This window comes from Xiphophorus maculatus, chromosome 9 (assembly GCF_002775205.1).
Source record: "Xiphophorus maculatus strain JP 163 A chromosome 9, X_maculatus-5.0-male, whole genome shotgun sequence".
Classification (NCBI taxonomy): Eukaryota; Metazoa; Chordata; class Actinopteri; order Cyprinodontiformes; family Poeciliidae; genus Xiphophorus; species Xiphophorus maculatus.
In genome coordinates, this window is record NC_036451.1 from 15,334,743 (window position 1) to 15,362,546 (window position 27,804).

General features: G+C 36.4%; 1 protein-coding gene across 1 annotated transcript; it reads left to right on the plus strand.

Annotated features, from left to right (window-relative positions):
• The first annotated feature begins 606 nt into the window (after positions 1-606).
• LOC111609666 (collagen alpha-1(I) chain-like) lies at positions 607-27,471 on the plus strand. The gene is made up of 63 exons (XM_023339183.1): positions 607-991; positions 1,886-3,073; positions 4,695-4,748; positions 5,047-5,166; positions 6,292-6,330; positions 7,107-7,160; positions 7,442-7,495; positions 7,780-7,887; positions 8,389-8,442; positions 8,638-8,691; positions 8,768-8,812; positions 8,926-8,979; positions 9,147-9,191; positions 9,293-9,346; positions 9,429-9,473; positions 9,555-9,608; positions 10,271-10,315; positions 10,406-10,459; positions 10,548-10,592; positions 10,742-10,795; positions 10,880-10,987; positions 11,061-11,114; positions 11,213-11,266; positions 11,854-11,898; positions 11,981-12,034; positions 13,282-13,326; positions 13,544-13,597; positions 13,701-13,754; positions 14,238-14,291; positions 14,388-14,441; positions 14,757-14,810; positions 14,909-14,953; positions 15,072-15,116; positions 15,303-15,410; positions 16,103-16,156; positions 16,278-16,331; positions 17,129-17,182; positions 17,315-17,422; positions 17,595-17,648; positions 17,736-17,843; positions 17,999-18,049; positions 20,060-20,113; positions 20,247-20,300; positions 20,413-20,466; positions 20,551-20,658; positions 20,873-20,926; positions 22,181-22,234; positions 22,357-22,410; positions 22,507-22,560; positions 22,648-22,701; positions 22,801-22,854; positions 22,932-22,985; positions 23,217-23,270; positions 23,363-23,416; positions 23,509-23,562; positions 23,699-23,716; positions 23,894-23,956; positions 24,602-24,763; positions 24,870-24,999; positions 25,096-25,202; positions 25,306-25,383; positions 25,482-25,691; positions 26,676-27,471. The coding sequence occupies exons 1-63, from the start codon at positions 947-949 to the stop codon at positions 26,826-26,828; spliced, it is 5,307 nt and encodes a 1,768-aa protein (XP_023194951.1). The 5' UTR covers positions 607-946; the 3' UTR covers positions 26,829-27,471.
• The last annotated feature ends 333 nt before the right edge of the window (positions 27,472-27,804 follow it).

Sequence of the window (27,804 nt, forward strand, 5' to 3'; positions counted from 1 at the left end):
TCCAGAGGTGAATAAATGCTGGCCAGTCTGATTGGTAACAACAGCAGTGTGTTGAGGTATTCCCAGTTTACAGTTTGGACACTTGTAAGTTCTTCTCTGTTGATCTTTATAAAATGCTGACCATACTCACCCCTGACCTGTCTGAACATTTCGCTTTTAAGTGTGATCCTGCTGGGAGGAGAAGATTCCTCTCATCACACACGCTTTCCTGTAAGCTCCAGCCCAACCCTACACACACTTCTTTATGTAGTCACCTATTGCTCTTCTGATGTTAATGTGACATTTCTCACCTGGACATCAGGGCTCCACGTCCCTCTCCTGACAAAATGACAAGAAAATGTGATTTAATGAGAATTTAGGTGCAAGTTAGACTGATTTATGAAACACATTGAAAAAAAAAACTGTGCTACATATCAAGAAAGTCTTTCATTTAATGTCTGGGCTAATTCAAGTCTTCTATGGAGGCTCCTTTAAACACTTTAGCTATTTCAAACTTAAATTTCTCCTGCTCATTCATGCTCACTCACACATGCAGAGCAGTTGAGTTTCTCATCTCATCCGATCATGTGCTCGGATCCAATAATCTGCGCTGAATAAACAGAAAAGCATTCACGCCTTCTGTTTATCAGCATGCTCACATAAGTGTTGCTCACACTCTCAGGCATGAGCCACTTGCAGATTTGTTGAAGAGGATAAACTGCTGGACAGCCGCCCGTCTGGCACAGCAATGCTACACTGACGAGACGGCGTCCGCATCAATATGTGTCTGAATGTGCTTTCACCTTGGTCTCCTCTTTTTTTTTCTCCTGGTTGCGTTGAGCTGTAACTGTCAGGCCGGACAAAGTTTTACTTCAGGGTTTTTGAAGTAAAACGTGGAGTAGTTGGAGGTCTTACAGACACAAACGACTCCAAGAGAGGAAACAGTTTTTTATCTACACCAGAGGCCATGTCTGCAGCTCAAGTTTCGGTGCTGATATTTCTTCTGAATTATGTAAGTCTTGTTGTTGATATGTTTTTCTGCCTCACTGAGTCTCATTTAGAATAAATGAGATGTAAATAATGCTATCTACAGGTGTAGCATTAACAAAATGCTAAAAATGCTGAATGTCACTATTGAACATCTTTGTCTCAGATTTACAATCAAATCTAACTTAGTTATTGTTATTTTATCAAAGATGATACAGAACTGCCTTAGATACATTATTTTTAAATGCGCATGAATGAAGCCTAGTTTTAATATTACAGTACAACCCATAAAGCCAAGAAGGCTGAGAGTTTATATCCGCAATTGTTTTTCTCATTTTTTATGTCAGTGTTTCCGTTCTGTCTCCTCATTGTTGTCCTTTCCCCTAATATGTAATTAATAGACCTGGCCATGAGTAAACAGGAGCAAGTGACATCATAGCTAAATTTCTCATTTCTTTTTTATTCTGTAAGTCTAATCTATTTATGATAGGAATTTGTTTTGGATTTATGATCTATTCTTTGATTATATCCCTGGTTTAAATTAATTTCTCTTCAGTTTTCATGCTTTTTGTGAATTGTCTGTACTCACTGATCTTTTTAACCTAAAGTCAGCTGTTACTACTGTTGTTATCCTACATTATTGAGTTTTCTTCACAGTATCTTTATAGATTTAATGTCATGCTTGCTGCACAGTAAGGATTTCATGTTCATCATTTTAAAGTCAAATAAGTTAGAAGACAATGCAATCCTATCACATATTTTTCAGAGAAATTTTTAATTTGTGGCTTTACAATTCTGACCTATGTAGTAATTTCTGCATACAGCTGTTTTGAGAAATGTCCTTATTGTTTTGATTACAGTTCTCAGAAGATGTATGAATAAAACCTGAACTTCTTTATGTTAAAAACATTCCAAACAGGTCGGATTTTTTCACGGGATAACCACTCAAGCTGGATTCAAATCAAGCCCAGAAAACCGGACTGGTTTCTCTGAGCGGACCGTGAGAACTTTCCCTGCTTCACACATACATGATGGACACATAAAAGCTTTACTACAAACCCAGAACATTGTGGAAACAATGTCTATAAGCTCAACCAGCGGAGATGGAGACAAACCAGACATTGAAAGAGACAAAGATTATGAAGGCAGGAATCCTGAACCACATCCTGTGTCTTTGACTGAGGAGGAGCTTTTTAAATCTGATGTGGAGAACCAGGGGAGTCGATGGAGCTCTGAAGACAAGACCAGGAGTCCGACTCCAGGGAAACGTCAGTATGAGTTTCATGCAGTCGATGGCAGCTTCACAAGTGGTATTGTGTCTGTCGCAGACAGTGTTGAGGCGACTCTCTCAAGCCCTGATATTCAATCTGAGAATCCCACAGAAACAATCATGACAGAAGCTTTTTCTAACAGACCGCATGTTGCTCCCACTTCTACTTCTGTTTCCACCACTGAATCAGGCCCTCTTGTCTCCAGCTCACTCCCCTCATATAAGTGTGGAGGAGAAATGAAGGAAGTAAGAAAGAAATCACCATCATCACTTATCACATTGCCACTTTTTGCAGGCACAACCTCGTCCCCAGAAGACTGCAGAGCAAAACAGGAGCAGGAACAAAAAGAAAAGGCAGAATCAAAGGATTTATCTGCACCTCAGAAAGATCCAGCTTCAAACCTGACCTTTATTTCTAGCAGAATATTAAAGGGAGAAGAACTGAACACTACTGACTTTGACGCTAAGTTGGATAATACTTCAGCCAGTGAAAGAAGAGAAGTAAAAATGGGTAATCATCTAGAAGCTGTTTATCCTAAAGTGAATGCAACACAACTTCCACAAGCAGGAGGAAATGAAGGTGCAGATACAGATTATGGTGATGAAGAGTTAAAGAGGGAGGAGGAAGATCTGAAACATCCAACAATGGAAGCTACAGTATTTGACAATGAGGATGTCAAACCTCACCATCAGTCCTCATCTGATTTAATCTTTAATTCTGGAGTCAAATCCCAGACTGAAACACCACAACAGGCTGTTCAAGCAGCCAATCAGGCCTCAGACATCAAATACAGAGAAGTACAGGCAAAACCCAGACCAGGAATCAGAGGTCAAAGGGTAAGACTTTAACACAACTTTTCAAAAGAGGTTTTTAGAAATGTAAAGTTCATCCCTGATAAGCAGTTCTGAAATGCTAGGCACTGCTGTCTCAATGCCTAGATGATTTATAAAACAGCCACTGCAGAGATTAAAGGACCCTTGTAATGTAACTAATTTTTTTTCTGATTTTAATTTTTTCTGGCCAGGATTCTGGCAGCAGCATTTTTGATGTGGTGCTGCTCCCTGGGGTGATTTTTATTTTTAAAGAGACTTATAAAGACCTGAAAACAATAATATTTTCTTCTAAATATACAAGCATGTAATATTTTGTCTTGTTTTGAAAGGAAGCCTTTTATTCTCTGAATGTTTTAAAGATTTATGAATCAGTCTCATAGGGTAAAGTTAAGTGCTGATTTCTAAACCTTCCCTTTTTGGGAGCAAAAACAATAAATTATTTCTCCACTTCACTACACTGAAAGAAAATATAGCTCCACAGCAATACTTCACAGACTGAGGCAGGGTATCATGTTGATGTTAAATAAAAGTACTTCAAGAATTGAAGATGTGACTTTTGCTGTGATTTAGTGGTGCCTCTCTATCACATAAAGTCTGACTTGGTTTAGATCAGTACCAGACAGATCACATCCACTCTTCTAATCTAACAAATAAAATGTTTGTTAATTTTCCAGTTTAGTTCATTTTAATTTGTTTTCATTCAGTTTGGTGTTTTTCATGTTAATTTAGTTTTGCTTATTGTTTATAGAGTTCAGTTTAGTTTAAATTCAGAATTCACAAAAAGTGCAAAAGAAACGGCACATCACAGAAAGGTTTTTGTAAATCCTCCACCTAAAAACCAATATCGAGAGTACATACAATAGAAATAATTAGAAACAATAAAACTATAAATATTTTATCTACCAATAGAAAGGTTTGTACACAGCAATTAAGTTCTTTCTTTTCATATTTTATGGGGGACAAAAACTGCTGTAAAATATGTATGATCCTAAAAAGTGGCTCGTTGAATTTTGTGTGCAGCAAATTAATTTACTTTTTTTATGCATTACTGAAGTTTTCCATTGTAGCATTTGAAAATAAAAATCAAATGGCACTAAGACAGATGAAACCTTTTTCTTTTGGAGATTCGACGTTGTCAAATAAAGGTTGGGTTTGTTTCTTGATTGAAAAGCTTTGCCTCCCTCATGTGGTCAATCTTTGGTATTGCAAATGATTCTGACAGCTTTTGCCTTTGCGTTTGAACAACTACGATTTCCTCTTACATCTTAAGAGGATATTATTTATCTACATAAATAATATTTAAAATATCTGCACTTCTTGGAAACATCTAAAATTAATTTTTAATATGCATAAAAAAATCTTTATTCACTTTTTTAGCTTTGTTGGTGTTGGAAATGAAATATTTTGTAGTTTAAAAAAAATTTACCACCACATACTTTAAAATAAAAAAGATATTGAAAATAGTGTATGACTGAAACATTTATGAAACCAAACCATGAACAGCTGTGAGAAAAATAATTATGCAGGATTAAGATTTTTCCTCCTGTTTTTCCAGGTTACAAGTGAAAATTTTGTTGTAAAGTTTTTGCAAGCAAACTAAATTTGTACCTTATTCTTTCTTTAGGGACAGCAGGGTTCACCAGGATTACCAGGGCCACCGGGAACTAAAGGAGACAAAGTATTTTGTTCATTTTAAACAGTTTGCTTATATTTGTAGCAATGTATGTTCTTCATACCTTATTCTAAGCGCATTAACACTGGGTTAATGGCTCTGGATCATTTAGAGTCTGAGAGTCTTTTGTTGTACCATCTGAAACTTTACAGGTTAAATTTACATAAAAATGAATCTTTGATCTACTGAAAATCCAGCTGTTTTCTTTTTTTTTCAATAGAGGCTCATCTAAATGATGACAACATGATCTAAAATTAGACATGTTTTCCTCATCAAAGAAACACATTGTTCTCTGGCTTCTAAGGGCTACCAAGGCGTCATGGGCAGGACCGGGCAGACCGGATACAGAGGCCCCGTTGGGCCACCTGGGATGTCCGCCATTGTTGTGTTCAAAACCTCTGAAGACGAGTGGGAGGCTTTCAAGGTAAGTGCCTTCTGTGGATTTCCACCAGCAGTAATCAAACCCCATAAATACAAACAACAGGCAGCGAAAATGGTCTGGGACAGAACAGATAAGCTGAGGCTGTGAACTAAGTGAATATGAATTGAAGTAAAATAATAAAGATGTAAAAGATACAGCAGTGTGAACGGGTCAGTAGAAGCTACTGAATTACTGGCAAAATGGATTGAAGAAATAAAACAACTAACAAATGTCCTGCTCATATCTATTTACTTCATTGCCATAGGATGCATTCATTTAGCAATCTTTGCAGTTCTGTTGGACGTCTTGAGGGAATTTTATATCACCCTGCAGTCGTAAAACTGCAGGGAACAAACAATTGACTGATTTCTTGTAGTTTATCCTAAACTAATTTGACAGATTACATCAACAAAGGATCATTGAGGTATTTTAGACAAATGTGAGAAAGGTCTTTTGTTTGTCAGCAGTGGTTTTCACCTTGGAGTTCTCCAAGAGATCAAATTTTTGCTCAGTCTCTTTGATATTAAGTCACAAATACTGATTTTGAAATAGAAAAGTGAGACCTGCTCTGCTTGCAGATGTTTTTTATATGGGTCTTTTTGTGACCTGCTGGATACATTAAGTGATTTTATGTGGCACCTTTCCAGTCATACTCACCACATTCACCCATTTTCTCTCACAAACACATTTATTCACCTGTTTGCAGATTTGCATGGGTACTTAATAGGCTGAAGCTGAAATCAAACCTACAACCTTTCAATTGCTCTGCAAAAGTACTACTCTAGCACTAAGCTACAACCACAGTGGATGGGCGAATGCTCTTTTAGAATAATTTTGGTAGGCCAGCCACTCTTGCTCCTTGTTTTCTCCATGTGTGGATAATGGTTCTCACTGGGGTTTACTGGATTCTCAGAGTCTGTGCTTGAATTTCTTTTACTTGAATTTTTACTTTTTTTGGATCTTTCAACCTACTTTGTGTTGTCTGACATATTTTATTTATAGATTGATTCTACAAGTCTTTTTCACACTTCTTCTGCCCTTGATAACTATATCATTACTTAACTTTGTTTGATCATGTGATAATAAAAATGGTTTTTCACAACTGCTTTTTATCTCATTCTCTTGCAGAAAAAAAAAATCTACAAAAAGCTTGTATCTTCTTGGCCGGTAGGCGACTGTTTTGTCACTAGGATGCATTTATGTTATACTACTATCAGGGAAGTGGCTAGTGCTCAAAAATAAAATCAAAGTATGGGAAGATAGAAATGGTTTGATGAGAACTGTCTGATAAACCCTGATAAGGAATTAAGGAATTGGTTTTATTTGCAGTTTTATAGCATCACTGACTGATCCAGAAAAAGAACTCAGCATTGTTGGGTATTTTTTTAAGTTAAGATGGACTGGACTGTATGAATGTCTCTGCACGATAAACTGAATGTAACAGATTTAAAGCAATGTACCGTACTGTTGGACTTTTAAAACACATCCATGTGTGTTTTAGGCATTTCAGAAACTGTGAAATGATTCAACTATTTCTGCTAAAGAGCTAACGTTAAGTCTGTCATCCTTGTTAAAGCCTTTCATGAAGATGTTTATCCACAAATATTACCTTCTACAAAGCACTCTAGTTCTGTACAAATGTAATCTTTCCTCTTTTATCATGAAATGCTTTGTTTTTATTGTACTTATCTAAATTTGTTTGTCAGTCTACCATAAATTAGTCCGGCAGCAACTCAGCTGCTGATTTAGATGGTTGGTGTGATAATTAACAAAAAAATGTTTGGTTTTTTTTTTTACCATTTCCTCTTAAGTAGTGACAGTTAGTACAACTTTGTGGATTAATATGCTATTTATCAGTACATTCAGATTTTTACCATATTTAAAATGTTCAGTAAAAGGAAAGAAATGTTATGCTTATAATTTTTGTATCCTTTGTTTTGCAGAAACGTAAAGGACCTCCAGGCCCACCTGGACTTCCTGGAGAAGAGGGACCAGTTGTAAGGAAACAATAAAATTTTTTAAAATCCTTATTACATAATCCACTTCCACTCAAATAACTTTATTTGCTTCCGAGGGGAAATTTCAAGACACAGGAGTAGCACAAATAAACTCAATAATGATGGCTCAGACAATAGAATTGATAAAATGCTCACATATACGAATGAATATCTAAATATACTGATAGTAAAAAATGCAGTGGGATTTTGTGCATTTTGCCTAATAAAATTATATCAAATGAAAAATAAACTGGAATAAAAAAATGCTTGTTTTTTTTCAGGGCCCACCAGGTATTGCTGGAAAGCAAGGACCAAAAGGAGTTCCAGGGAAAACTGTAAGCACTTGTTGTTAAACTCCTTATTGGAGACTGATGCTTTAATTCATAACCAAGAAGTCTGTAGATCCAGAGCTACAAGTGGCATTTTAGCTCCTCTGGCTCCAAATAATTCAGATCAAAAAGTATATAGACATGAGTTAATATATATAATTAATAGTAATATTAATTATATATATTAATTATATTAATTAATGAAATATAAAAGTCTATTTTTGGCATTTGTTCAATATTAAAAATAAACTTTAGAGACTATTTTCTCTTGAAACATTTTGTTCCTACAGGGGAGACCAGGACCACAAGGTATGCCGGGTCCACAGGGTCGACCTGGAGAAGACGGCACCCCAGGACGAGATGCTGAATCAGGCCCCACAGGCTTCCCTGGAGAACAGGCATGGATGCTCACAAACATAAAGTTTCTGGGTTGTGTTTTTGCTTTTCCACATAATAAGTAGAAAAATGCTTTGGCACACTGGAAAAGCTGCTGTGAAATGATAAGTAGTTACAGTTAATTGTGTTACATGCACAGTATAAAAACACCCATTAACATGTTTCACTTACTGACATAAAATCAAAGTAAACTTTTCCTGTTTTAAGTTGGTTAAGAATTCTCAAAATTATTTGCATTGGCTTATTAATTTGTTTGTGAATGTCCAGATGACGATGTAATGGCAAATGGATGATTTTTAAGGCAACTCCTCAAACACACTGCTGCCTTCTGTGATATTATAGAAAAAAAATCCAAAGAAATCAACCAAGAAAGAAAATGTGCACCTTCACAAGTCTGTTTCATCTAAACTCAAAAAACCTTAAATCATGTACCTATAAAACCTGTGTTTGTTTAGTTATGACTTTGATTGTTCTGTATGGTTGTTGGGTTTTTTTTCATACAGGGTCTTAAAGGTTACGATGGAGAGAAGGGAAGCAAAGGGGAGCTGGGTGAGTGGGTAAGATTACAGTGAACTTCATGTCTCACAGACATTAAATGTCAAAATTATAATATTGTGTTTTCAATAAAACACAAAAAATCAAAGTATAAATGTTTGGTTGTTGCACATGTTAAAAATATCAGCTCTTCCTTACATATCCATTCATATTTTACTCTTTTCTTTCCATTTTAACACAATGTTCTCTTCCTCCAGGGTTATCAGGGAGAAGCTGGAGCTCAAGGGCAAAGAGGAAGAAAAGGAGCAAAGGTCATATTGAATATTCAACCCTTTAAATTTCACCAGGTGGACGTGTCGTCTGATTTGTATTTCTTGTTTACATCAGGGAAATAAGGGAGCCAAAGGCTTTGATGGGATTCCCGGCTACAGTGTAAGTTTTAGCTTGAAACGAACAGACTTCGTCTTTTCTTGCTATTGCGTTGCATAATAACATCCATGACTGTACTCTGACTGTAAGTACAATATGTTGTGTTCAATGTTCAGGGTATACCTGGAGTCAGGGGACCTCGTGGTTTCCCAGGACCACCAGGACCTCTGGTTAGTGTCACACAGCTGACTGGATCAGTCTTATCGACACAGTACCTAAAGATCACTCAAAGTAAATGATTTGTGTCTTTCAAAAACTTTCACAGGATGCAGTGACTTATCAAAATCCAATCACATGTAAACTTACACCTTGATTACAATCACTGTTGCTTTTTTAGGGAGAAATCGGAGCTCCAGGCTTTAGCGGTCCTCCTGGTCCACCTGTAAGTCAGTAACAGCATCGATTCGCCACATCACGCACCAGCCATCATCTGAGTAGTGCAAACTCAGTAAGATTCAGTAAATTAATATTCTATCTCATCAGGGGAAAATTGGCCCCAGAGGATTAGTGGGACTCACTGGAGTTAAGGGGCCTCCTGTAAGTAAGACAAGTTTTAAAGCAGGTGACGTTGATATGGAAACAAAAAGACAGTCGTCAAAAGAACTGTTTATGCTTTCAGGGTCATCAAGGACAAATGGGCTCCAGGGGAGCAGCTGGACCACAGGTGGCGGGACATTAACATGCATGCTCTTCAGGCTAATGTTTAAGGAAATGTTATTTGCTAAAAGACTGTGGTTTTATTCAGGGAGAGCCTGGTCCAGATGGAGCAGTGGGGTTTCCTGGTGTGCACGGCCCTCAGGTACAACATGTCAAACATTTGATTGGAAACTATCTTTCCGTAAAACAAGAAGTTGATTAAGCATAAGATATAATCGTGACTCAATGGTACTGGCACCTCTGATGAAAATGTGTGAAAAGCATTTCATGTTTTATTGTAGTAACATGATTTCACACTGAAAACATAAGAAATATTCAATATAATTTTTTATCTTAGTGCATTTTTTCAGCAGGGGGAAAACTCAAATTAGGACATAATTTCAAATTGACCAGTAATCCCACTTTAGAGCACCTGAAATAATCCCTACAAAGTAAATGTGATCAAACTCCTGAAAACTTGTTGGATGAGCTGAAGACAAGAAACCATAAGAGCAAAATGGAGGAAATGGATGGAAATGATCTAGAAAGTTTGTGAAATGTACTTACTGACAAGTACTGACAGCAAAAATACCTATGACGGTAGGACCATTGATTATTGATTTTTATTAAAAGCAGCTACGTTTTTATTGTCCTAAGTCACTATACGCTTATTAAAGGTTTCATTTCTCAAAGGTTTTCAGTGAGACGATGCAACTGCAATAAATGTATATATTTTAAGGCTTTTCTGCATGTTTATCAGTGATACCTGTAAATGAAAATAAGGCTGTGATGATAGTAAGCTAACTTCTATTTGTTTCTTCAAAGGGAAACCCTGGACTAATTGGACCTATAGGACCTAAAGGTGATCCTGTAAGTATGCCTAAACAAGCAAGTGAAAACAAAATGAATGTTGTCATTGATTTTCACTTTGATTTTTTATTATTGTTATTATTTTACCAGGGAGATCAAGGAGATGAGGGTGAAATTGGTGAACCTGGACCTCCTGGACTGAATGTAGGACAGCTTTGACAATGTTTAGAAGTGAAAATGTGCTAACTTTATCCACGAACTTGGCAGAATATTGTCTTATTTTCCTTTTTAGGGGGACATTGGAGAATCAGGAAAGCCAGGACCCTCAGGTGATCCTGTAAGATTACATAAAGCCATTTAATTTTTTACTGTAGCTAAAATGGGTCCAATATGCATGTTTAATTCCTTCCTGCAAAACTGCAACAATTAATTTTTGAAACTAAAAATCTAAATGTGGACTTTTATGTTTGTGTTTGTTTTAATCAGGGTGCCAAAGCCCGGAAAGGTGAGAAAGGAAGCACAGGGTTTAATGGAGACCTTGTAAGTTTGACCCTTCCAGGTCAGATCCTCTTAGACCGTCAACCAGATCAGTGACTCTGTTATTGGACTTTTGTTTGTGTTCAGGGACCTCCAGGGCCTCCAGGAAAACAGGGAGTGAAAGGGCGAAAGGGCCCAATAGGGCTACAAGGACTGGAAGGACCAAGAGGACTGATGGGACTTCCTGGACCCTCTGTGAGTGAAATTAATTAGATGAATGAAGCTAGAATCACTTCTGATACTAAAGTTGAATCTTTCTCTGATTAAGGGAGCTGATGGCATTATGGGAGAGCAAGGGAGGCCGGGAAAAGAGGGATCCAAGGTGAATTTAATAAAATCTCTGGATTTGAACATTTAAAGTGGAAAAATGAACATGAAAAATATCTTTATTTCTTTCTGTGTCTATGTTCTCTAATAAAGGGAGATCAAGGACAGAGTGGCAATCAGGGAAGTCCTGGTTCAAGAGGTGACAAGGTAGAACAAAGACGTATGCTAAGCTATCATGATTTGTTCAGGAAGTGTTTATATTTAATAGTAATATTAATAGAGAGTAATAGAGATAAGATCAGACTTTGGGTGAGTCTTTGCCTTGCTGTGGCTATATAATGATGTGGTGTGTCGTTCAGGGCTCTTCTCCTGACTGCGCTCAGAGAGACGGGTCTTCGAACGCTTTTGCCTTCGAATAAAGAAACTTGAAGACAAAGATTAATCTTTCTCTTATTATTGAAACAGATTCCCATTCCTTAATAAAAAATTCTACAACAGTCACTGCTAAAGAAAATCCTCCTGACAGCATGATACTGCCACCGCCATGTTTCACTGTGTTTTCAGAACGATTGCAGTATCTGTCCCCTACATGGCTTTCAGCTGACTGCAAATGGGATTTCTTGGTTTCTTTCCATACATTACTGGGGACAGCTGTATGACCCGACCGAGCCACCCATAAAGACATTAGCCGCAGAAAAATCTAATCTGATTCAAGCCCAGAGCCTTTTGATGTAAAGTGAGATTACTGCGTGAATAATACATCCATGCGACTTATGGTTATTGCTGTGTTTTAGGGCCGAGGCGGTCGAGCTGGATTTTCTGGACTGCCTGGACCCATTGTGAGTCGGAGTAAGAGAAGGATTTGTTTAATTTAAATGCTGATGGCTGATCTGATGCTATGATTGTGCTTTCTGCCTGCAGGGAGAGATGGGCAAATCAGGAGAGAGAGGACCTGAAGGAGAACCTGGTATTAAGGTTCCTGTGTGGCCATATTTTCTTTGACTGTTCTCACACCTGACAGCAATATTCAGCCTAAAGATAAAGAACTGCTCTTGGCTTTTTTATATATATAACTTCCAAGAATCAACTGCTTTTATTAAACCTCTCTTAAATATGCAATGTAAAAGCATGAAAAGAAGTGGAAAGTTAACCATTTTAACTGCATAAGTAAAAGAAATGTTATCGCAAAGTAGAAATTGTGGCTGAATGATGAGGAATTCAGCAGAGCACAAAAATCCAAGATAACCATATAAGACATCACAGTAGTCAACATCAAGTTCATTTTTGTTGAAGCATGTTTCCTTTTGTTGTTTTTCTAAAAATCCTAAGGAAGACTTTAAAGCAGTGGTCCCCAAACTACGGCCCGCGGGCCAGATGCGGCCCGCCTCCACATGTGGAGAACCCAGTGTTATTTGGTTATTATTTATTTCATAAATAGTGTTATTTCCTGACTTTTGTTCTCTGAAGAATCCAGAAAAGGTTATTTGATTGTGCTTTAAAAAACAATACATTTTTATGTTTAGCACTCTTACAATCGTCACACTTTTTCTGTTACAAACTGGCCCCGGCCCTCCAACAGAGAAGGGACAAGTTATGTGGCCCTCACAGGAGAAAGTTTGGGGACCCCTGCTTTAAAGACTAAATATTAAAGGTTGCATTTTATGTAATCAGGAGATATTGTTATATATATTTCCTCTAAAATATAACAAAAATACAGACGTCATCTGGTACAGCTTGTACTTGGTCTGACAATTACCACATCTGTGCACTATTACAAATATGCAAATAGCATCAGTCATCTGTATAAAGTGCAGGTGGAATCCTTCCTCAGATTATAGTAAAGAGATTTCCAGTGGGGATATTCAAATAGTTTTTAATTAGACAACTTAAACAACTTGGTTGCAGAAGCAGATTTTATATTGTTTTTTATTTTTTGTGCATTTTGATGAATTTATGATAATGTTTTTTCATCCAGAAACATTCACCAACTAGGGTACATGAATAATAGTGTCCCACATATATAGAGAGTAGGCTTTCAAAAATATGCTTTCCATAATAAATGTGACAAAGTTTATTATGGAAAACGTAATAATCTATGCTTTCCATAAGCATGAAGATTTCCACACTGAAAATCTTTTGAATGTGAAAAGATTCATTAACAGATGTTTTGCTATTTGCAGCAAATGTAATGATTAAAAAGTCATGTTGTCATGTTTGTGCAGGGACGGGAAGGCGTTCCAGGGGTTTCAGGACCAAAAGGGATGAAGGTTATTTAATTTAAAACTGTGTTCAATTTTTTTTTTGAAATTGTTTTGCCCCTACACTCATCAGCTACAGAAAATATATCCTGACAAAGTTTTTGAAGCAACAACTGTAACCTGAAGATCCAACTTTTATCAAAAGCCAAGTTTCATCCACTAAATACAGATGAGAAGTAGAAAAGCTAGTTAGATTGCTTATTGTTGCTGTCCTGTCCCATTTTAGGGTTCTCAGGGTCATTCAGGCAGCAGAGGGCAGGATGGTGAAATTGGAGCAAAAGTAAGTCATTCACTAAACGACTTACCTTTAAGTCAATTTATGTTTTAAATTGAGAACTTGGTTTTTGTGTAATAAACTGCTAAATGGCTTTTTTATATTTTAGGGACCAGCTGGTGAAAATGGAACCACTGGGGATGCTGGACCTCAAGGACCAAAAGTGAGCTCACTCCCAACAACATGAATGTTACTTTACACTTGTTAATGTGTTGAAAGGTTAGCTGAAATGTTCCAGCTTCCTCCTCAGCTGGAACATTTTTAGCTGAAAATAGTCAAAATTATTGCAGAACACCAGCAAATGCTGACACTTCAAAACATGAATTGACTGTACTATGGATATTTACACTGTACTGCTGAGTGATGTTAATAGTTCTGCATCCCAGCTAAAAGGTATTGAGTGTAAATCTTAACCTTTCTCTGTAGAGTCTGCATTTTGTTCCAGTGTTATTGTAGGTTTTCTCAATGTGCGTGTAGTGAACTGGAAACTCACAGCTGTTTTAGCATCATTAATTATCAAACATCTTTTTTTTTAATATCACTTATTAGATTTAAACAAGAAATGCCTCTTTCTGGGCTTCCAAGTGATAAACTTCTGCTCAGCTGTTACTGAAATCATTGTTTGATGATTTGGTGTTTTCCACAGGGATCTTCTGGAAAATTAGGGTCTCCTGGCATTCAAGGGCCTGTAGGAAACAGTGTGAGTATTTGACTGGAAACAGAATTACCTGAAGTTATTTTCTTCATGAGAAATTATAGATAAAAATACAGATCATGTTTATGTTTTTATAACCAGGGAGAACCTGGCAGCACAGGACTGAAGGGGCCAGCAGGAAGACCTGGAGACAGAGTACGTCTGACCACCATCACCATAGGGAATCTATAGACGATGAAAAGCAGAGGCCATTGTTTTTTTAAGTATCTGAGCTCTCATTGGTTAGCTAAATTATTTATTTTATTTTTTTATATTAAGTTTATTTGATAGGGAAAGACACATCGACAGACAAACGGAACAAAACAGCAGTGCCATGTTTGCGTCATAGTGCAATAGCAACAGCTAATTTGCAGCACTTGTCCCTAATAACTAAATTAGATTATTTTGACAATTTGTGTATGCCATTGATCAAGTTGAAATACTTAAAAGTACATATGTTTGTTTCTTCAGGGGGTTAAAGGTAAACCAGGCCTCAGGGGGCAATCAGGAAATGAGGGGTCAAAGGTAAGGATTAAGAACTCATATTTTAGGTATTCAATTACATATTACAGCCACAGAAGATAAGGTACATTTTAAATGTCAAGTGATTTTGATTTTATAAGGGCAAAAGAGGTGAGAAAGGGCCAAGAGGAAAGCAAGGGCCTCCAGTGAGTAATTTAGCTGAATTGCTGCTATTTAAGATTGAAGTATTTTCAAAGGACAAATATTGAAAGTCTATGTGAGATTCTGAGTTTATTTTTTATTAATTAACATTTTATACCTCAGGGAGAAATTGGCGCTCCTGGACCAAAAGGATACACAGGACCTCCTGTAAGATATGGGAGTTTCATTAATTAGATAGTATACATGAAATAAATACTACTAATCAATCACTGACCCACATCCTTGGGTTGTGCAAGCAATTTTTTTCAAAATGATCACATTTACCATAATGATTAAAAACCACAATATCTCTGTTAAATTTCTGTTTTTGTGATTTTGTTTTTTTTCTCACAGGGTATCCAGGGTAACATTGGCCGCTGGGGTGAGGAAGGACCACGAGGTCCTTCAGGTGGCACAGGACTGCAAGGTCCAGTTGGGCCAGATGGAGTAACTGGTTATCCTGTGAGTTTAATCTTTATTATCTACTGCTGGACCTTATTTATTTGGTTTCATTAGTTTCTTTCTCTTTCTGCCAGTCAAAATGTCTGCCTGTCTGTTTGACCTAAGAGGTCACCATGTTGACCAAAATATTACTAGAACTAAATAACAAAACACTTACCTCATTTTTTTCTTTGAGCTCTATTCAAATATGCAAGAGAGTGTTTCTATGATGTAGAAACACAACCAGTGTATGCAGCGGTCAACTTCATCATTTAATCACTCTGTGCTTTGCAGAATCACACCATATGATTGATTGCCTCGGTCTCAGACCTGAGACCTAAGCTGGTTCAGTTCGGAGCTGAAATTTTGGCTGTGGAGAAAAGTCAAATATCATATAACACAACAGTAATTAGCTTTAAATGTTTTTAATCCTTTGACTGACAGAATGTCTCCTAGGATATCTGCTGACAGCATCTTACGTGAACAGAAAACAGCATGTGTCTTTCATGTCAGTCTGCTGAAAGTCTACGATTTATCTTGGTTAGTCACCAGATCAGCTCAGAGCCTTGAGGCTGTAGTGTGAGAGAGGTTGAATAAAAGCAGAACTTTCTTATTTTTTTAATCATCATTGCTTCACTAAATCTTAGTTAGTCATAGTGTTAGGGTAAGCAAGATCTTTGCAAAGTCATATTAATTGTATTCTCCCCATTTAGGGTAAAGATGGGCCTCCAGGACTCATAGGATCATCTGGTCTTAAAGGTGGCAAGGTCAGGAATATAAAAGAAATTCTCCTTTATCATATTTTCTGTTTCTGTTTTTGTTTTTATTGCCTGTACACAAGATTAGCAGGGCAATGTAAAGTAATGTCTGTAATCATTGTATCTTTAGGGACTCAGAGGAGCTGTGGGTCAGGAAGGAGTTTCTGGTCTCGATGGTGAGGAGGTATATTAATAAAACTCTGCTGATCACATAATTTCTTTTTATTGTACTGGTAATTTAGCCACTACAAAAAATCTGAGTATCTTCGATGTGCTCCAGTCCGTTGGGATTCAATTGTTAAAACCTTAAAGTGAATCCAGATTTTATTCCAGTACTATAATCCCAAAATGAAAAAACAAAAATTGAAAAATTCAGCATTTAATTTTAGTCAATTTATTCAGCAGGCAACAGAATAAATTGTTGTTTTTTTTATCAAAACACATGCTTTATCTCCACATGCTCACCCAACAAATTTCTACAAATTAACACAACTGAATCCTTTTCATATTTTCTACATTTCATACCTTGTTTAAGTTGATTGGAATCAAATTTAAATTATTAATCCATTACCTTTTTTTTCCTGGTGTATAAATATAATGTGACAGACAGGTCTATGTCAATTAGCCACTTACTCAAATCAGGAAAGAAAAAAGTGCATGCCATTTTGAAGTGTATGATATGAGATATATGTCTGACAATCTTTATAAATCAGAAAATGGCACAAAAAAAAAAGTCGTTCTCCAAAACATACACGCTTTGGTGCGGTTCTTTATGTTATTTTGTCTGTTTGCATAATAAAGCAGCACCATACAGTAAGAATTTAACTGGTGGTGGAAACAGTCTCCTGATTACGTCAGCCGTAAAATGGCATACCCAATCACACCTGTTCACAGCTAGATTATACTACAGCATGTTTTACTTAGGGAGGTAATAATATTGATGCTTGTTGTATAACAGCAACTTATTACTTTTGTGATTAGGGTAATATTGGACTTATGGGACCCAGAGGACCAGCTGGCCAAAAAGGCCTCCCTGTGAGTAAACCTGAATGCAAATTTTAATTCACTTTTATTTATTTATTTAGTTAGTTTTGGCTGGTATAATATTTTGAGATTTGAAAATCCATTACAAAGTTCTTTTAATTAATCAATTTATGAACTGTTTAGGGTGACAGGGGAACAACTGGACCGACAGGGCCAAATGGACTAAAGGGTGACGAGGGCGAAAAAGGAAACCGAGGACCACAAGGACCAAAAGGGCCTCTGGGCAAGCAGGTTAAGATACTGTTACTCCTGTTGCTCCTGACATCCCTGACACAGGATACAAAAGTTTTCAGGCCACAATGTCAGACATATTTGTTATGAGCAGTGCTCTGGATAATTGCATGAGGTTTAAATTACCGTATATAGTTCCTTCAGTTTTGCCATCATGTGTTGTCCTTTGCAGGGATACAGGGGTCCTTCAGGAGACAGAGGGCAACAAGGTCTTCCAGGTCCAAAGGTTGGACAGTTTATGTGTGATAACCTTATAAATAATGCTGCATGTGTATCAAGTCAGTGATAAAGATCTGACATGATACATCCACAGGGAGAGGCAGGCGCCGGAGGTTCATCAGGAATCCCTGGACAGTTTGGACCTGGAGGCAAAACTGGAGCAGCAGGGGCCAAAGGGCAGAAGGGGACCCAGGGACAGGCTGTCAGTGTGATGATTTATGTTGTCAGAAACACTGAGAGAGAGAGAGCATTGCAAACCCTACTGTTACATTTAGCATGATCTGTCACAATGTAAAGCATAAATGCATGCTTGGTTGTGAAACAGCAGAGAATAATATCAGTCTCTTTCTATTCTAGGGCCCTCCTGGTAGGACCGGTCCCACTGGGAAAATTGGACTGTCGTTGTCTGTATGTAACATTGATTTTATTTATGATCATTGATTTATTGTCAATATAAGACCATGTCTATATTTTGTACTCCCATTAAAATATATAATGCATAGTTACTCTCATAGTTTAGATTTACTAGGGCATAATGACATTTGTAACAAAACATTTACAGAAAAAAGATAAATTAATTCATTAACTTATAAATTAATATAATATCAGAAATAATATTAGTTTTAAACTGTATATTATGTTTCCCATCACCTGCCTCAAATAACAACACAAACAGTTGAAGCCAGATATTTACATACACTGTTTAAAAGAAGTAAGACCCTGGAGTCAATTCAGACTCAACTTTTCTGTTTTGGTCATAGGGTCACCAAAATAATTTCTGGTCAGTAAATATCAGAATAATAGAAGGGGTGTAACCTTTTTCTTCAAATACTGTGTTGTTTATATACACTAAGATACTATGTCTTTATTTGGGAAACCAGCAAGATGTCATGAATTTGTAGGCTCCCGATTGGTTAATTGATCACTTTTGAGTTTATTAGAGGTACATCTTTAAAGTCAGACAAGCATCAACCCCACTGCTTCCTTGTGTGATATCATGAGAAAATCCAAACAATTCAGCAAAAATATCAGGAAGAGAATTGAGGTGCTGGTCTGGTTGATAATTGGTTCAAACGATTACATCCAAATATAAACATCATTGGGGATCTTCAGCCATCGTGAGTTTAATGAAGATGTCAGATTCCTCAAGGAGAAAGAATCCATTTCTCCTTTAAGCAACATAAAAATCAGTCTAAAGGATGCAAAAGTACTCAGAGAGAAAAATCCTAGTTTCTAAAAATAAGTCATATAGTCTGATAAAGCTTGATTTGAAGTGTATGTCATAATAATCATTTTTAAATTTTGAAGAAAAACAGAATGCAGGCCTAGGAACACCATCCCAGCTGTGAAGTGCAGTATGTTTCATAGTTCCATGGTGTTTGGGTTGCATCTGTGTATGTATTTAGATTATTTCTTTGTTATATTTTTTCTTAAGCACAGAGCTGGCCTCCTTAGTTTATTTCCTTGTATTTAGTTTCTCCGTTTGTTCTTATTCCTTGTGCATTTAAATTTTCATTAGTATTTTAGAGTTCTATATTCACTTGTAGAACACTACATTCCTTCCTCCATAATTACTTCCAGTTGTGCCTCGTCTTCTTGATTACCCCTGTGTGTATAAATATTTTCACCTGCGCCGTTGTTATATCTACTCATATGGGCTCCAGTGTGCCTTGGTTTCCTGAGTTGACCTGTAAGTGTTTTGGAGTTTGGCTGCCAACCTCTTGTATGCACTTTAGTCTGCCACTCATTTGTAACAAATTGTGAAAGTACAAAGGTGGCAGCATCATGTTTTGTGGGTGTTTTGCTGCAGGGTGTTCTGGTGCACTTCACAGAATAGAAGCCATCATAAAAGAATAATGTATGGAAATATTTTAAGCAACATCTCAATACGTGACCCAGAGAGCTTAAGGTTGGGCTAAAGTTGACAATGATCCTAATCATAATGCTAAATCAGTCACAAAGTGGCTTAAGGACAGAATAGTCAATGTTTTGGTGTGGCCGTCACAAAGCTGCGATCTCAGTCCCATAGAAAATCTGTGTGCACAGTTGAGCGCATATATGAGAACTAGACTGCATACAAATCTCACTCGGTAACACCAGTTCAGTCAGGAGCCTGGGGCTGAACTCCAGCAAGCTGTTGTTTAATTAACAGCTTGTGGAAGGATAAACAAAACATATTCTGCAATTTAACAAATAGAAATTATTTGGTGATCCTCTTGCCTAAAACTAAAAAAGTTTGATCTGATTTAATGTGAAACAGAGGAAAAGGATGTCTTTTTATAGTAACAGCCTAGTTTCAGCTGTATTTTCTGATTTCAGGCTGATTAGTAAACTTCTTCACTTTGTATGTTTACATCCATAGAATAATCTACTTGTAGTTCCTTAGCACAGAAGAAACATAACACTGTTTGTTTTCAGGGTTTATCAGGCATAAAAGGAGAAGAAGGTAAAGCAGGAAAGCCTGGACAAAAGGTGAAATGTACCTTTTATTCTCATACATCTTGTAGAACTTGTTAATCTACAAACATGACGATCCTACTTCTGTGAATGTGTCTTCTGTTTTCTGATTAGTTAGTTTCTGTCTCTGCCCTTTGCTTTAATTCAGGGCAGTCATGGGGAGAAAGGCATAACTGGTCCTCCAGGCATTAAAGGAGACATGGTGAATTTTCATCATTTCACCCCCTGTGGCAACTGTTTGACTGGTCAGGCTTATTTTATGGTCTGAATGTTGACAAACTGGTTCAATGATTCTATAATTGTGTCTTTGCAAGGGAGCAAGAGGCCAACAAGGTGCAAAGGGTGAAACTGGGAAACATGGCGCAGTGGTAATTGTTTCCTTTTAACCGTGAACATGAAACCCAACCCACATGACAGTGTCCTCACTTTTTGTGCAATAATTACACTTTCAGGGCACTGTAGGAAAATTAGGATTTGTTGGGTCTCCAGGATCTAAAGGTCGACCTGGACCTGCTGGTCTTCCTGGTTCTCCTGGACCCAAAGGAATTCAGGGACCAAAAGTAAGTAGTGTATAAGACAAGTTTCAATTGTGAACCTGAATTAAAATAAAACAGATATATAACAGTTACAATAAATAGTTTAGCAAATCAATATTTATATTTCACCTGTTTGGTATAACAGCTGTGGTTTTCTCATCCTGTTTGAAGATTGATATTTAAGGATGTGTTTGTGTGGTGTTTTTATATATATATATATATATATATATATATAAAGGGAAAAATTGGCCAGTCTGGAAGGAAGGGAACCAAAGGAGCGCCTGGGAAAACTGTGAGTTTCATTTTGTTGAGGAAAACCAAGATCTCATCCAGTTGAGCTGATCCGGAAGTCAAAATAAAATCTATGTTCTTAAAATTGACATCAGTCTTTTCTTAAAAATTATCTTGTGAACACATTTATGTTGCATCCTACTGGTTACAAAATGAAAAACTTATCAAAACACAGAACTGAAGTAAACTGAAAGATTCTAAAATATTTTGTTCTTTGGATAATTCCCCCAATTTTACTTCAATCTTGGTAAAAATTATTAGACTTAATTTAAAATGTCAAGACGTTAAAGCTATAAGATGTGGCATTTCTTTGGAAAAATAGCAGAATATCACTGAGAGACAATCACTGAGCAGCAGAAACAGAAATATAGAAATCAGGCAGAAACAGAAATATAAAATCCAGAAAGAAATCATTTGTCTCTTAGAAATCCTAATATTTTTGTTGTGCAGTACACACATTAAAGATTATGACCTGATGAAACAAATTACATAGGCTCTATTCTTTTAAAGTGTGGATGAAATCAGAGACTGTAGATTAGCTTAATAAAATATGTTTCCATAGTGAAACAAGGCGGTGGCAGCATGTTTCTGTGGCAATCCGTTGTTTCATCCTAGTCTCTAAAATGTACAACAATTTATATTTTACAAAAATAAACAATAAAGAAACTATAGGTCTGTAAGAAATCCGAAAGCCAAACAGAGAAACTCCATGATTACTAATAATTACTTTGGCCTTATTAGCTTATGGGAGGATTACTCTGCTCAAGTTCATTTTAGAAAGGTGTCTATATAGGTTTGTGGTCAGACTTAAAGAAAAAATAATTTTGTTTACAAATTTCTCAAACTGTTAAGCCTTTCAGAAAGTTTTTGGTTGCATTATGCAGCGATGCAGTCTGGTGATTTTTATATTAAAGATCTAATCTGTGAAAGACAGACAAGCTTATGTAACAATTGATAAGACTTTTAAATGTTGTTTACACATCAAAATCTTATTACCTTCAGGAAATATTATTTGCCCCAAATCAATCATTGATGAGTATGAAGGGTAACTTATTGTTCATAATCAATGGTCTATTTGACCTATCTGAAGACTATGTGATGTGTTTATGCAGTTGCTATGTTTTTATGATATAAAGCATTTTGAACTGCCTTGTTGCTGAAATGTACTATACAAATAAACTTGACTGCCTGATTTAACAAATTAGATATAGAGAGTTAAGCTCCATAATATATAAATATGAAAATTGCTTTATAGGGATCTGATGGCCAAAAAGGGAGGCCTGGACCTCCTGGAACACCTGGAAAACCAGCAAGTATCTTAACCGAATAAAACACAAACACACATCTTTTAAACTGACATCATGCATAAATTCATTTAAAGTGTTACATGATTTGTCATGCAAATGTAAAAGCTTGTTTTTTACATGTCAGGGCTTAAATGGCTTGGATGGTTTGCTGGGGGTTGACGGAAATGAAGGATATCCGGTGAGGAACGGTTTTTGCTTTTTACCTTTAAAATTTCTATTTCAGATGATGATTAAGGTGTTTAAACACTATTCTTCTCTTCTGCTCATTCTAAAGGGGGCTATTGGTTTGAGAGGAGCTCCCGGGGCTCCCGGCAGCCTTGGGGAGACAGTAAGTCCTTGATAATGTTGAATCTGGAACAAAAAAAAAGTGTGCCGGGGATTCTGCCCACTAGAAATAGTTTTATGTTTATTATAGGGAAAACCTGGACCTCCTGGGATTAGAGGACACCCTGGAGCTATCGGGTTTAAGGTATGTTATCCATACATATGCAGTTTAAGAATAATTTGATAATGCAATAACAATATAAAAACATATTTGTCTTTATTCTTTTTTTTTTTTAATTCTCAGGGTAAAACTGGTTTAAAAGGAGCAAATGGACCACTTGGACCAGTTGGGTCAAAGGTAAGCGTGTTAATTTTAAAGAAGAATAAAGAAATTTTTCTGAGCATCTTTAACACTAATGGTCACTTATTATTCAGGGAGTCCCTGGGCTGAGAGGAGAAAAGGGTGAAACAGGCAGTGTTGGCACTGAGGTAGAAGACATATAATATAGATCTTACATGATCATCACCTCACAAGCAATAGGCTAAAACATTTCCAATATATTTCTGTATTGTCTGTGCTGCAAAAGGTAAACTACTTACACTCATAGGGGTGACATTAATACTGTTTTTACAAAACAGTGTATTGTGCATGAATAGATTCTAGACTTTCATTGTGAACCCAGATAAAAGTATGCACAAGTTTATTATTAATATTTACAGGGTTTTTTGGGTGAAATTGGGATGCCAGGTCCGGTTGGTCCACTAGGGCCAAAGGTAATTTGAGTTTAATGCAAAATAATTTAGGTGCATCCTTTCTAAGATTTTTTTTTAATCCAGACTTAATTAATTTCTAACTTTGTCTTCAGGGGAATCCTGGTTTGCAGGGGCTAAAAGGCCAAACTGGTCAAAAAGGAAATCGTGCAAGTTTTTTTCTTCTTTTTTTTTTTTAGGTTTGTTTTCTAATGTTTTAATAAGTAGTTGAACATTAAAAATCAATATCTGTCTTCTATAGGGAAACCTGGGTGCTTATGGTCCACCAGGGCAGAGAGGCTCTCCTGGATTAACTGTATGTTCTTGACATATTACACTATTTAAAAGTGAAATTTTGACTTTATGCATAGTAAATAATGTACTGGGTGTTTTTGTGTTTTTTTTTTAAATCTCATTTCTACAATAACACTGTCTAACCATCTTTATCACAGGGTCATCTTGGAAAAAAGGTGATTTTCTAAAATATTTATATTCTTACAGCTTTTTAAAAAAAACATTATTGAAGGAATAGTTTGTTTTATCTTTAGAGTTTGCGTTCTGTTATTTAGGTCGGATATGTACTTATATTGTTATCATTTGGACATGTTAATAGTTTCATTGCCATTAACTTAAACTGATATTTACAGGGGATCAAGGGAGTCCAAGGAAAAAGAGGACCAAAGGGAGCTGAAGGCAAACCTGGACCTCCTGTAAGAGACATTGTGTTGATATATGTACCGTGCCTGGCAAAAAAAAAAAAACTTCATACACTTTGAACATTAAACCTATGTAGGTGTTACAACCACAAATGCTTGTGTACAACTCAAAATAGTTGAACCATCACAATAAACACACCATTCCCACAGTTCTACATGGTAGTAGCAGCATCATGCTGTGGGGAAGCTTGTAAGAGTTCATAGATGAGTACAGCAAAATCCTAAAAGAAAATCTGAGAGGTTGCAAAGGACAAAGAAATGGTTTAGATCAAAATGAGTTACAATGGCCCAGTCAAAGTCCAGAGAAAAATCCAATTGAGAAGCTGTGGCTAGACTTAGAGAGTGAAACTTTATATTTCTAGATTTCAAAGCTGATAAATATACTTTAAAAGCCTTGCAGCTGTATTTGCAGATAGAGGCATTTCTAGAAAAGATGCATGCCACACTTTTCACTTTTTGCTGAAGTATTCAAAAACCAAATCCTAATAAAATGTGCTGAAGTTTTTGGTTACTAAATCACAAAACTGGAAAAAGTTCAAGGGGTATGAATAATTTTGCAGATTGAAAATTAAGTCTGATCATGGAACATCTTATTGTAATGCAGCTGAATTAGTTTGTATTTTCCTATTTTCTTCCCAGGGACAACCAGGATTACCCGGCAGACTCAGACATAAACAAATACAATCTGAGTCGGGACCTGATCTACCAACTGAGCAAAAGCACAAGTCCAGACCCAGTTCAAGGCACAGACTGAAAAATTCCCAGGATTCTCCTAATCTACTAAAAACAAATGAACAAAAGGTTGCACAAGCTCTCTTGTCATATAGATGCTGTGTTGAATGATCTTTCTGTATGTCTGTCAGTCACTGTAGTTTCATTTGTAAGAAGGTTACTGACTCCTCTGCAGCAGAGCCGGTTGATGTCACGGTCTGCAGACGAGCAAGCTGAGGAATCCTCCAGCTTGCCTTTGGGAACAAAAGATGATCCAGGCACCACCTGCTATGAACTGAAACTTATCTATCCACATCTGGAAGATGGTGAGCACCTGTAGGGCTTTAGAGTCATCAAATTCAACAATATGTGTCTGTTATAGGACTGATGAGGTTTTCTGTTTCAAATTATTCTGTGTCCAGGTTATTTTTATATGGACCCCAATCAAGGCTGTGCATGCGATGCAGTGAAAGTCTTCTGCAACTTCACAGCTGGAGGAGCAACCTGCATAGACCCTCAACATTCACAGGTACGTCAGAGGAATAAGTGTTAACCAATTAAAGGTGTGTGAAACATATGTCTAAGTTTAAATATTTGCCTTGCATTCATTTAAATGAGTGTCATTTCCATAGATCAAAATGAGTTTGAAACCAGACATGAAGTCAAGAATGCCGGTGCAGTGGTTTACTCTTCAATGCAACAAATACGGAGTAAGTCTCAGAAGTTTTCTTGAATAATCTGGACAAATGAATAGTTGCTTCTTCTGTCTCTTTGCTCTACATTTCTTTTGTTCTCTGTTTTTGGACAGTTGGAGTATACTACTGTGGACATTGTACAGCTGAGGTTTTTGAGGTTCCACAGTCACACTTCTTTCCAGCACATCACTCTCAGATGTGCAGGAAACCAGTCCAGTCCCACTGCCACTGCAGATTTAGCCAAGTGGATTGTAAACTTGCAGGGGGATTCTGGCAAAATCATCGACACAAGCTTCATTGCAGTGTCCAGGAAAACCTGTGAGGTGAGCGAAATTTTTTTTTAAATTGCTGCAGTCGAAAAGGCATTCTTTATATGAATGCATGTCAAGGCAGACAAAACATATAATGATATGCAAGCAACATAGACTACACAGGCATACCATATATTTCTTGGTGCTTCTATTTAAAAGAATTACAATAATGAATTTAAAATACCTTTAAATGTGACTAAATGATGGTTACTGTATATTGTAAATAAAAGGTGAGTTTTCTGGATTGTCAAGCATTTGAACACAAGAGATCCAATAGTAGTGAAGAAAAGCCTGGACCATCTCCTTCTGAAAAGTGAGCTGCAGAACGTTCACCACTAGTGCAGAGCTTGAATTGATAGCAGAGAGTTGTGAATGCACAGAAAAAAAGACAAGAAGACCAGCAAAGAAGCCACTTTCTAGTTTTTGGGGGGAAAAACCTAGAACTTCCTACATTGAAGTACTGTACATGGATGGACTGAAGAAAACTGGTGAAAGGTTATTTTCTCTGAGGAATCGTCCTTCTGTGTCTGGTGAAGAAAAAGTCTGTTACCATAAGCAGTGAATTATCTTTCCTTAATCATTGTGCAGATTGTTTCTAGTGTCGTAATGTGGGCTTCTTTACAATTCTGATTGATTATACTGAGATGAATGAAGATTGGAATCATAACATCCCCCAAGACCAGCTTCATTTTGTAATCAAATTGGGTGAAGCCATTTTATAAATACAGTCAAGTCTCAAAAAGTAAATGGATGTGCAGAAGGAAACAATTAGTTTTTTCATAAGTTTAAAAAAATGGTTCACAATGTCTATAGTGACTTTTTGGTCACATTTGATATATTTGAATAAATGGTTTTGAGACAAATTAAATAATTTTTTCTTTTGTCACCATTATAACATGGAAAAAACAATCTGAAAATGCTGTAAAAACCTTTCCTTGTGTACATGTTTGTTTTAAGAAGAAAGTCAACATCTTTCCTTTCTGTCTGTTTTTCTAGGTGCACATGGTGGTGAAGGTTTGCGGTAGCACAGAGTTGCATCGAGGGGATATGGAGTTACTTCCTCTCAGAGATTTGGGAATAGAGTTGAGCAGTACACCCAGCAGTATCTCTGAGATCTCTGTAGTTTTGGGACCTCTCTGCTTCTTGTGAGCAGTGTTATGCATAGGATTATATTCCTCATGGGTCAATAGAATTATGTAAGTTATTGTATACAATCCATACTATATATGTCAGGAGGGTAATTTAGTTAGATATGATTTAGTTTGAGTTGTTTTTGTATATTTTGTAAATATTTATTTGGATGTAAAGCTATTATTTGCTCAAATACATCATTGTTTGATATTTGATTGATAGTGTACAGTTATTTTATATATATTTTTCTCCATTTACATTGATATATTTAATCCAGATATACATTTTATGTATTGAAAGTGCTAACAATGTAGAGTAGATGCTGAACTTTGACAAGTTAATGTTATTTTCTGATGTTTATTTCACTGTTGGAAGTTGTTCCTTGTTTGTGCACACAATCTTGTCCAATAAAGCTGATTCTGTTTTTAGCTTCTTTAAACCACCTCATGTTACATCTGAATGTATTAAAAAGGGTTTTGTCTAATTCAATGGGAAGATATTTAAAATCTCTTGTTTTTAAAAAATAAAGAACAAGTCTTTTTTTATCATTAAAATATAACATCCTTATACTGTAACTTCATTTTATTGCCATAATACTGTTAAGTGTTTCATTCCAGTCCAAAAACATACAGCATCCATACATCCATGGAAAAGATTTGAAATTTTCTGCAGCTGTTTTACAAAAGGTAAATGCTTCATGAAAATCCTTTCTAGATTTTTTTAGTAAAGTGGTTTGTGAAATGTATTCAATTAAATATTTTAAAGTAAACCTTTACCTTGTTGGTGACCAATACTTGTCCAGGCGAAAGACAAATTCATGTTCGTAAAATTATTATTTGAATAAAACTGATAGGTTTTAGGTCAATGTCAATTAAATACAGTACAGACCAAAAGTTTGGACACACCTTTCTAATTCAATGGGTTTTCTTTATTTTCATGACTATTTATAAGGCAAGAAATCCCACTTATTAACCTGACAGGGCACACCTATGAA

What these genes read in the sequence shown, in the direction of transcription:
- LOC111609666 (XM_023339183.1), top strand. Translation starts at nt 947, where the DNA reads ATGTCTGCAGCTCAAGTTTCGGTGCTGATATTTCTTCTGAATTAT. An exon ending in GAGGAAGAAAAGGAGCAAAG is followed by an intron (nt 8,692 to 8,767) that starts GTCATATTGAAT and finishes TGTTTACATCAG; the next exon opens with GGAAATAAGGGAGCCAAAGG. An exon ending in ATGGAGTAACTGGTTATCCT is followed by an intron (nt 15,411 to 16,102) that starts GTGAGTTTAATC and finishes CTCCCCATTTAG; the next exon opens with GGTAAAGATGGGCCTCCAGG.